This window comes from Diachasma alloeum, unplaced genomic scaffold (genome assembly GCF_001412515.2).
Source record: "Diachasma alloeum isolate Michigan unplaced genomic scaffold, Dall2.0 Dall_scaffold_00299, whole genome shotgun sequence".
In the NCBI taxonomy this organism is placed as follows: Eukaryota; Metazoa; Arthropoda; class Insecta; order Hymenoptera; family Braconidae; genus Diachasma; species Diachasma alloeum.
Window position 1 is genome coordinate 323,988 of NW_021680438.1, and position 10,819 is coordinate 334,806.

The following is a 10,819-nucleotide window of genomic DNA, read 5'->3' on the forward strand; positions in this document are numbered from 1 at the left end:
TAATTAAAGATTAAAATCTGAATTTTTTTTCATTATAGATGTGAAAAAATCAAGAATTTTTTTGACACCTCATAAAAAATAATCCACCGTTTTGCAAACAAGTTTTATTATTTATTTATAAGAGGGAAATGTTTCAATAAATATCAATATATTGTGAAATTTAATTTAGATAATACTGACTAGATATGAATTTTTTCAAATTTTTTCCATGCAATTTAGTTGAAAAATTTAAAACCTGAAAATATCCAAGTACAGTGTAGCCCGGCCGAAGGATAGAGCTACTTTAAGTCGAATTACCCTCCTCTATCAATCGTCCGAAAAAATCTCAAGTTCAAAACAATACAGCATGCATTTCATGAGGTCCTCCTTAATTTCTCTGAAATTCCTCTACAAGAAAACCTTCAAAAAAATCTGTTATGACTTTTACATTTAAAGACATCAAATTATATTTTATTCAATAAAAATAATCGATCCTAAAATTGACCTGATCCACCACTAATGATTCAATTTAAATTCAAAATCAGCTTTTCGAGAATATCTCGAAATTAAAAGGTGAAATTTGCTTCACAAAAACCTTTTTCCTAGCTGTCAATTCTCTCTACGGAAACTTCCATCAAGAAAATGTCGGTATCTCCCCTACTCAGAAGATATTCACAAAACAATAAAAAAAAATTGATTCGAATTATCCTCTTCTACCAATTTTCCGAGAACACCTCAACATCGAAAAAGACAGAATTTCTCTCAAATCCTTCTGCAAGGAAATCTTTCCAAAAAATCTGTCACTCTTAGATTCAGGGTCCTTCACCAAAACTGAACAGTCCTAAAATTGAGCTGATTCACCACTCCTGTTCCCCACTGAGATATGTATGAAAAACGGACGGATAACAGTCAATCCTCTCACTCCACTTAATCCTGTATAATAGGAACTTTCTCCAGCCACTCGGTATCCGGCCTAACGAACTCCAGATCGCTTCCCTCCTCCTCCGACTCGTCATCCTCATCGAAATACGGTCTAGTATTATCCAACTCCTTCGCCACCACCAGCTCCCCACCGCCGGGTCTCTTGAAGACCTCGACTTCCTTCTCGTCATCATCAAAGAAGCTGTTCCCATCCTTCAACAGGCTGAAGGCATAAGCCCGCCTTTTGTTCGTCTCGTCCTGCCCAGCTGCCTTGCACCTCATAAAGCAGCAGATGCCCATCGCAACGATCCCCACGGAGACGATCCCCGAAATGATGACGAACACAAGCCTAGGCAGCCCGAAGACGCTCTCATCTCTCTTAAGCATGAACACGAGATTGGAGAACCTTTTGATGTCCGGAGTGGTGAGGATTTTCGTATCTGGAATGTACCCATCAGCCTCAGCCTTGATCGCATGACTCCCAGCTGGCAATAGCACCCAGAAGGCCCCAGTCTCGATGTTCCTGACCCTGTGCACCGAATTGTCGTAAGACAGACGAGCCCCAATGGCCTCGCCCCCCTCGTTCAACACATATCCAGTGACTCCCTTGTCCACAGCCCCCATCACCGCCAGAAGACTGTTCTTATTATACTCCCAAACATCCACCGGATGATCGCTATTGCAGCAGGTGACGTAAACATCTAGCATTAGAGTACTAGTGTTCAAATAAGCGTAATCAATGAGAGAATCTCTCCTACCACCTGGGAGAGCCTCTCCGCTGTGCGAGACCCCACTCTTCCCAATCCTCACATCATCCTGGCACTTCTGATTGGCCAGGAGCATTGACGGATGATTGCGGGTGTACGTCGACGCCAGATAATTAAACGTGTCGTCATCATTGGTGCTGAAATCCCCAGAGTTATTGCCATTGAAACCATAGGGAATCTCCACGTGTCTCGATCCACTGTTTAAGTTAATCCCAACCACTGCTTTCGTCTCCTTCAACCAGTCCGCTATCATCTCGGCGTCTGCACTCATAGGCCCGTGAACCGGAAATTTGAGACCCGATGAGGAAGCCGAACACGTCAGGTTTTCCCCGGTGTCCGGGAATAAATTCGGAGCAACGAGGATGTTGTAGTTTTCTAGAAAATCAGTCACACTTTTCTCTCTCTGGTAATTACTAACGAGGTGATTCGCGAAGTGGATAAGTACTTGTGAGGTCACAGGAGCCCCTTGGCCAACCCCAGCTGAGAAGACAACAGTGGGACGACTGGTGACTTGGTGCTTAGCATTCCTAGCTGCCAGTTCAATCGAAAGTACTTTAGTGCCCTTGGTGGTGGTCCCAACTGTCTTCAATTCCGTTATCTTCGGGTATTTTTTATTTAATTCATCTAGGGAACGATTCACCTCGTTCTCTTCATGGAAATTGTCCAGAGGTTCTTTGGAAATAGGTTCGACGGATCCGGTGGATCGCAAATCCTCGAGCTTAACTGTGACGTCTGTCATCTCCTGGCTCTTGATCTCGACGTTCACAGTCTTGGTGGTGTAATTATCACAGGAGAACATCAGAGAGTACTTCCCAGGGTTCAGAACCCTGATGAAGTACGCCATGTTCTTGGTGACCGGATAAACCTCAGTTCCAATCTGAACTTTAGCGTTTCGAAGTGGCTCGTCCCGACTATTTCGAACCTCAGCTCGAACTCCAGTGGTCAGCCCAAAGAGTAACTCCTTAAGTGGTGCTAGATTGTCCCTCCAGATTAACGGAAGTGACTCGGGAGCAGCGTATTTGCAGCAGGAGAGGGACAGAGCCACCACTGGGATCTTGTAATTCTTCATTATGTAGTCGCCAACAGCACTGGAGTTGTCGTCAGCATCGCAGCTCTGTTTGTGCATGGCAGCATCGTAACTCTCTGCTAGCGTCTTGTAGACGTTGAGGTAATCCTCGGTATAGCTGACACCAATGCTGCCCCCAATGACGGTAACAACGATATCGTATCCCTGTGATGCCAGCAATCGCCTGAAGGCTTTGGTGACAGGATCCTTATCCCCTCCAGCCAGCAACTGCTTTCCAATTTCGTCAGGGACTTGAGGATTGCAGCTATCGTCGACCTTATCAAATTTTTCGTCCAACCCTGGGATAATGTGGAAGACAGCGTTGTCTAGAAGTCTCACTATGGGGGGATCCCCGATGGCGTCTCCCTTCACCAAGTGATTCGCCAGACGGAGGTACATCTCCCTTCCAACAGGCTGCGATGCAAACAGACCACCCACCAGAGCTATGTGGATTTTGTTCTCCTCTGGGGCCCCCAGATTCCTCGTTATCTTCAAGGAGTGCACTGCCATGCTGTCCAGCGAATCTCCAGCTTCGAACTCGACAATACTGTCCGGCCTCTGGGACTCCAGGGAACCCATCGCAATGTTCAAGGCCCCATTACTCAAGTACCCTTTTCTCAAGTTCTTCAGGATTGCGAAATCGTAAGCTGAGGACCAGTGCTGGTCGTCGTCCTTCATCAGGGTGATGTCTAGGACTACTTCTCCCTTTCTGGATTCCCTTTCAGCCTTGATGGTGACTTCTTGGGTGTAGGATTCGTAACCGTAGGCACTAGCGGTGATATTGTAACGCCCTGGCGTCAGCATCCTCCAGTAGTCTCCATCCTCGGCGGTGTAGATCACATGATCAATACCGCTTACCTCAATCTTGGCTTTTGCGATGGGACCACCAATGGAGGAACGAACTACCCCGTGAACTCCCTTCCTGGACATCTCTATGAACGTCATCAAAGGTTCTCGGTTCTCCTCCCAGTACCGGGGAAGGTCCTCGGGTCGGGGGAACTTGGCGCAGCCTAACTCTAGGGTAAGTTCGAAGGCGTTACTGTGGACGTAGTTGTAGTCTTGCATTCCACCGGTTACTGGGTACCACGCGGCACCGTTGGTGATGCCGTCGGGGAAGGCGTCGTCCAAGACGCTGGATCTTCCGGGAGGGGATGGACAGGGTTTACCCAGGTGCATCCTTGGGTGGGCCATAGAGTAGGACAGGGCGAGAGCCTTGAAGACAGCGTCGTCTGGTGATAAGTTTTGCCCAGGTTCGTCTTGTAGTGGACCGTCGTCCCATGGGTAGTTGGCGACAAGCGCTCCGCCGTGCAGATTAGCCGACAGGACGAACGGAATTTCAGAGATCCATTTCATAACCGCTTTGGTCTCCGGCTCCGGGTGCTTATTCAGCTGAAAATATACGCCCGTGAATGTATTGGTTCATTATGGGGACTTACCCTGGAACAGAATCCACACGGAGACGCATCCGTATAGCCAATTGGATCGTAAGATTTTCCCGCCAATTTTATTTGCTCAAGTCTGATTGGTCTACGCGGATGGGTCTCCCCATGGATTCTGTTCCATGGGCATTCACTCTAAGGGATAATAATGGATTCTGTTCCATGGGCATTCACCCTAAGGGTGACTGACTACCCATGGACCAGAATCCACACGGAGACGCATCCGTACAACGAAGTAGATCGCCAGATTTTCCCGCCACTTTTATATGCGTCTCCGTACGGATTCTGTTCCATGGGCGGTTATTCGTATTATGAAGAGAAGAAGCTGTCGGTTCCTCGAAGGACACCTAGCAGATTCGAGAGAACAGGCTGTTGGACTCCCATTGAACTCCTTTTGAAAATTCTATCAGTTGTATTGCTTGACCGATTCTATTGATGAATTCCGCAACTTTACTGTACGTTTTTTTTTATAGAAAGTGTCCAATAGAAACTATTTTATATAAAAAATGAATGGAATTTTATCTTTCTATACAACTTCTGTTGAGACATTTTCTGTAGGAATTCCCCGACATGAATTTTCGAAGTTTTTCTCAATCTTTTTTATTCGTTATTCATTGAAGAAAAAAAGTAAAAAACGTAGAAAATCTGAGCCGAGGAAATTCTATAGAAAATATCTCAATTGAATAAGTTGTATAGAAAAATCTAATTCTATTGACATTTTCCGTCGAATATTTATACTGTTGCGTATTTGTTCTTTTCTTCCCTCTCAACCACCTTCCTGTACGCTCATCTCCTTCTTTCTCGTTATTCTTTCATCTTCGTTGTTAGTCCGGGGACGTGTCATTTCTTTTGTATCTTTTTATCATTCATTTCGCCCCAAATTCTTTTAATAAAGTCATTTATTATTAAACGGGTCCATACTTTACAATATTAAAAAGAAGCTCGCAAGATAAAGTGCGAAATTTTTCAATAGAATCGGCCAAAAACCAATCGAAAGTTCAATAAAAATCCGATTGAATTTTCTAGCGAATGCGTTAAACTTGTCTGTAAAATTTCTTCACTCGTGAAAAACTCGTGGTTCTAGCAGTCATGATACTGAGATCGAGAAACTAGTTACTTAGTTTCAGTAGAAATTCAGTACCAAAAACGTACTTGGAGAAAAGTCTTCAAACCTAGAACCGTTGAACTCAAATTAGGAACTCTGGGGTTCTTAAAATAAGAACCGTTGCTCATTGAAATCGCGAACCCCGAGGTTCTGAAATTGACACCATTGTCTTCTCAAATTACCGCAGTTATTTACGGTTGCACGTTACAACTTAATTAATAATGCAAGGTTCTACGTTAAAGAACGCCAGAGTCCTTATTTTAAGAACAAAGCGTGCCTTGAACTAAGAAAAAATGTGCCTCATTAACCCTAGTTGGTCATCATGTGAACTTGCGCTTGGTCACCTTCACAGGGATTCCCCGCCGTGTTATTAGGCTCCAGCGTTGCCGAATTTACACTGCCCAAGCGCATTTACTGACGTTCCGGTAACATCGCACAAAGAGCGATTTCATGCCACATGGGAAACAATTATTTACTTCTTCAGAATGATGATAAATCAAAATCAAAATGATGATAAATGATAAATCATTTTACAAAAACAGTAGACTCCCGTTATATACACTGAGAAAAAAAATTATTTTTGCGAAATATCCATTTACTTGAGAGAAGTATTTATTTTTTCAATGCCGTATTTCTCCAGTCGAGTCATTCCGAGATCATCCTCATTAAGTGTCAATTATGACCATTATATTGCTCCAGGAGATAAGCGTGTTAGTTAAGACCTTGAGTGCACTCTCTCAATAATTATCAACATTCAAAAATTAATATAAATTCTTCCCTCTGGAAAATGAGAAATGTTGGGAAAATGAATAACCATTGGACGAGTTCATCCAAGGTCAAATGCAACATAGTCATCCTCTAGAGCAACAGGATTGGCATAATTGAAATCTAATCAGACGCGCTTGGGAATGACTCAATAGGAGAAAGATGATTTCGAAAAAATTAATGCTTCTCTCAAGTAAATGAATATTTGGCAAAAATATTTTTTTTCTCAGTGTCGTCCTACGCCCCTAGCCCCACCATGCGCCTAGTTTTTCGTAAATTTACTGTTGGAGTATTTTATATTTTATGTACGATCTCCTAAAAAGGCGAAACAATAGCGCATCTAAGAAAACATCGAGGTATTCACATTCGGGAGGCGAGAGTGGTAGGTGTGGGGGAAGTCTCCACCGTGACGAAAAAGCGATGAAGAGAAAATGCGACAATTTATTGTACTCTTATCTTTTAAACACTTCATTTGACGAATTCAAGTGTTTCCGAAATTTTCCACTCACCCAATCAATGGTGAGAACAAACTTGTGAATTGGAAAACTAGGATAAGTGCATTTTTTTCGGAAAAAAACTTTTTTGACTCGTATGATTGCATTCCTCGGCTTCGCCTCGGTCTGCAACCCTCACACTCGTCAGAAAAGTTTTTTTCGACCTTATGATGAAAATACCTATTTTTGGCTACATTGCTTCCGCAAACTGATGCGAAAAGATTAAAAGCTTGATAAAAGGCGGGAATTTATATAGCGTTCTACACCTTGTGATGTCACAAGATATTGTTGAATAGAATTTTAGAGTAGGTAGGAAGCGAACCAGGATAATTCTCGATATTAGTTTGCAAGAAAAATCGCTTCCACAAATTGATAAGCGGCGATTTAACAAAACGCATTTTCAAAAAACATGCTCCTATCCTAGTTTACTACTACTTCACGACAGAAATGAAAAACGACGCGTTGCGGGGTTTCCCTCCTATGGTGACCAATCTAGAGTTAAAGTACACCTAAAGATACAAAATGACTGTCATTTTTCAGATCACGTCATATGACCAAAAAATTGTGATCTTGTGACGGTTATGTGACGCAGTAATTTTCCAACTACAAAAGATGGACACAAACAATTTATATGCAACTGTTGCTAAAACATCTCTATAAATTTATAATGACTGTCACAACGAATTTCTAATTTCTGACGGTCATAAATATAAAAAATGGTTTCATCCACAAAGAAGAAACATCACCGTGATTTCCATTTCAAAATGCACATTAGGCTAATATGAAATGAATTAAAATCAAAATTGACGAAAAAATGAAGTTGCATGAATACGGGAGAGTGGGATAAAACGGACACTTTAGACTTTTGTTTTAATTCCTCATAACTCAGACACAAATTTATCAATTGAGCCCAGTTTAGGCTCATCACAAAGGGAAAGAACATTTGAAATAAAGTCAAGTGTCCATTTTATCCCAACCTCCCCTTATAGATGAAAAATGACTGTCATATTTTTTTAGCAAATTACCAAAAGGGCAAAAGGTTGAGAATTGCGACAGCCGTCACAAACGCTTCGTCACCGCTTCGACGCATTTGCATCTCTAAAAACTATTTATTTCGTAGTTTCTGGCCTCTGCGGTCATTAGCCAATTTCTCAGTACAAACTACTGAGAACTCAAACTTTTTTCTGATTCTCGGAGAAAAATCTCTTAGAATAATGGAAAATTCCACTGAAATCCAGGAACTTTGTTCCTCTCTGATACAAGAGGGGAGAGATTTCGGTCAGGGTCGAATGATTGAAGCGACTGTTTACCTCGTCCGTGCCATATTGATCGGGGAAATTGCGATTTAAATCAACATGATGGGCATTCTTCCTGCCCACTACACTGTCCACATCCCCCACATGGGATATTTCGTAACCATCCGGATTCATGCTCGGCATCACGTGCAGTCTAATTGTGTTGACAATCCGGGTTGCCCTTGTATCGGTGCCATAATTCTCGCAGAGATACTTCGATAGGAGGAGGAGGACCTCACGCCCAACCACCTCATTTCCATGCATATTCCCTATGTACTTGACCTCTGGCTTGTTAATATCGTGTTTTCCAGGGTCTTCTGTTATCTCGAGGACGTACAGCTCTCGATTTTCAACGGAACGACCAACGCTGTACAGACGAGTTATGCTGGGGTAATTTCCACTCAGCTGCATCAGGAATGCCTCCATCTCGGTGTAATTGTGATGTTTGAATTTTACCTCTTCGTAAAATCCGTATTTATCGCGGGGTCTTGTGTACTCCTCGATTTTCTGGGACATTTGGGCTGTGGGGGTGATAAAAGGGAGAACAAAAAAATAAATAACTGCTGTGAGTTGGGGTAAACGCAACACAAGGTACGGGTTTCAAGCAAAATCATAATAAAAGTTTTTGAAAGAACGTGATTTTTACAGTTAAATTAAAAGTGTGAGGGAGAGGATGTGGCTCAAGTGAGACAATTTGAACATTCAATCACAGCAAATATAATACTTTATTTTTTCTGTTCTGTTGACACCGCTTTATACATTGTACACATTTTCTTTGTTCATCCAACTTTATTGCTCTTCACGAAGGACATGCGATTACGAGTGGTTAAATGGATATAGCTAGTTTACATTGAATTTTCTTTCACATTGGCTGATATTCGCATTATTCAGAGCTTTTATGGAAATTGGTAATTTTGAAAGCGTCTCGTGTCCTCGCCCATCGCATTTACAATTTTTCTTCGATTAAAATAGTTTCAGATCTATAAGGAATGACGAAAAAATGAATCATCGAATTAATCATTCTTATCGCAAATTCCTGAATAAGTACTAATTAGTTGTTCAGTATTCGGTTGAATTACACGTGTGGAATGTACAACGATTTTCTTCATTCTTAAAAATAGCACAAAAATATGGAATTTTTCATTTTCTTGAACAGAAATGCTGATTCATCAGTTTACCAATATAATATAACTCTCTTACTAATGAGATATGTTCGTGATCGTTATTAATGTCATTATTAGTCTAGAATTACGTGGATCGCGGTGCATATTGTGCATGTGGCTTTTACCGCGTTGATTGTAATTGAATTAGGCGTATACAATAGACATTTTAATTTCATCATTAATTTGTTCTTCAATCCTTCAACACTCGAGTTGTACTGACTAGTGATGTCATGATTCAAACACTTCAATTTCTTTTTCATTCCATACCTTGTGTACGCGTTTTGCACTTGGAATTGGGACACAATGAATGAGATAATTTCATAAAAAACTTAGCCAATTCGCTTAAAAATTTTATTTGATTTCTCTTCGATTCTATTGAAAGACTACATTCAATTCTGTCCTACTGCGCGTTTTTCACAGCTAATGATCAATAGAAAGTCTGTTATAGAAAAGAAATTTTAAATTTGATCTCTATACAACTTTTTCTATTGAGACATTTTCTGCAGGAATTTCTTGACATAAATTTTCCAAGTTCTTTCCATTTAATTTTTTTCTTTTGAAAAAAATCTGAGAAAAAAACTTAAAACCGAGACATTTCTATAGAAAATATCTCAATTGAGAAATTTGTAGGGAAAAAGCAAATTTTAATGATTTTCGCTGTAAAATATTCTCTATTGAAGAACTAAGAGAATTTTCAATAGAAGTTCAATAGAAATCTGAGAGAATTTTCTACCAAATTCGCTAGGTGTTTTATAAAATAAATTTGGCGTTGGGGCATTAACAGTCATTCATACGTTAGATAATAAAAAGTGGAATTGAAGGAGAAAAAATAGTAAATCTTTGCGTAGTTAGTTTGTCATGGAAAAAAATAAAAATGTCCACTTTCATCGAAAGTTGAACTGTTACGATAACGAGGTGCACTGATCCAATTAGGGATCGTGAGCTGTAAACAAAAAAGGGGAAATAGTAAATAAAAAGAATAATTGATCATTTTTTTCATCAGTCAGGAGAAATAAATGAATTGTGATCGTGGTTATTAGTAGAAGTAGTGCAAATTGGGAATTGTGTCATGGAGGTAGTTGATGAGGACCTAGTAGTCATAGTCACGAATTCTTAGGGAAGCTATCATTCTCTCGAGTGGCGATAGTATCACTTCTGGATAATCCAGCTCGCTTTTACCTTGTTGCGCCTCGGAAGACAGAGGACTCAGAGTGAAATTTACTATTGTTGGGCCGCCCACCTCTACTCTTATTTTCTTAAAATCACTTCGTTTGTATCTGAAATGGCCACAAAAGAAAATTATTAGAATTACCGAGAGAACAATTTCGTTCACTTTTTTTTGGATACTTATCCCTTTAGGGCGGTTGTTACACTGAATTTGATGTACCGCCCCTTGAGTGAACTTCAAATAAATTTAAAAAAAAAATGTTCAAATTTGAGAACTTGACCTCAATTCCAAGACATCCTCAGAAAGGCTCATTTACTTCGTAAGAATAACATGGGTTTTGACGAAAGAAAATCAATTTTCTTGCTATTAAATTTTTTTTTCTCTCGTATACCCTTTCGGGTCTTTACGATTTGTTCCCTTCCCACTCCTCAACTCCCTGTACCGCATTCGCCGAAGGACAAGAGAAAACCTCATTTGAGGGAAAAACCTGCGCAGGTACAGTCGTCTCTTGCGAGAAACCTGCTCGATAATGAAACCGTGAGATTTAGAGTGTCACAAATTTTGCCCCCCCCCCCCCCCCCCCCCCCCCCCCCCCCCCCCCCCCCCCCCCCCCCCCCCCCCCCCCCCCCCCCCCCCCCCCCCCCCCCCCCCCCCCCC

General features: G+C 41.3%; 1 protein-coding gene across 1 annotated transcript in view; it reads right to left on the bottom strand.

Annotated features, from left to right (window-relative positions):
- Positions 1 to 428: 428 nt before the first annotated feature.
- The window catches only part of LOC107039422 (carboxypeptidase D), a 22,650-nt gene continuing 12,259 nt past the window's right edge, over positions 429 to 10,819 (bottom strand). The window contains exons 6-8 of the mRNA XM_015259022.1: positions 10,174 to 10,271; positions 7,847 to 8,352; positions 429 to 4,122 (exon numbers count right to left, since the gene is read on the bottom strand). Coding sequence (XP_015114508.1) covers positions 907 to 4,122; positions 7,847 to 8,352; positions 10,174 to 10,271 — 3,820 coding nt within the window. The 3' untranslated portion in view covers positions 429 to 906. The remainder of the gene's footprint in view (positions 4,123 to 7,846; positions 8,353 to 10,173; positions 10,272 to 10,819) is intronic.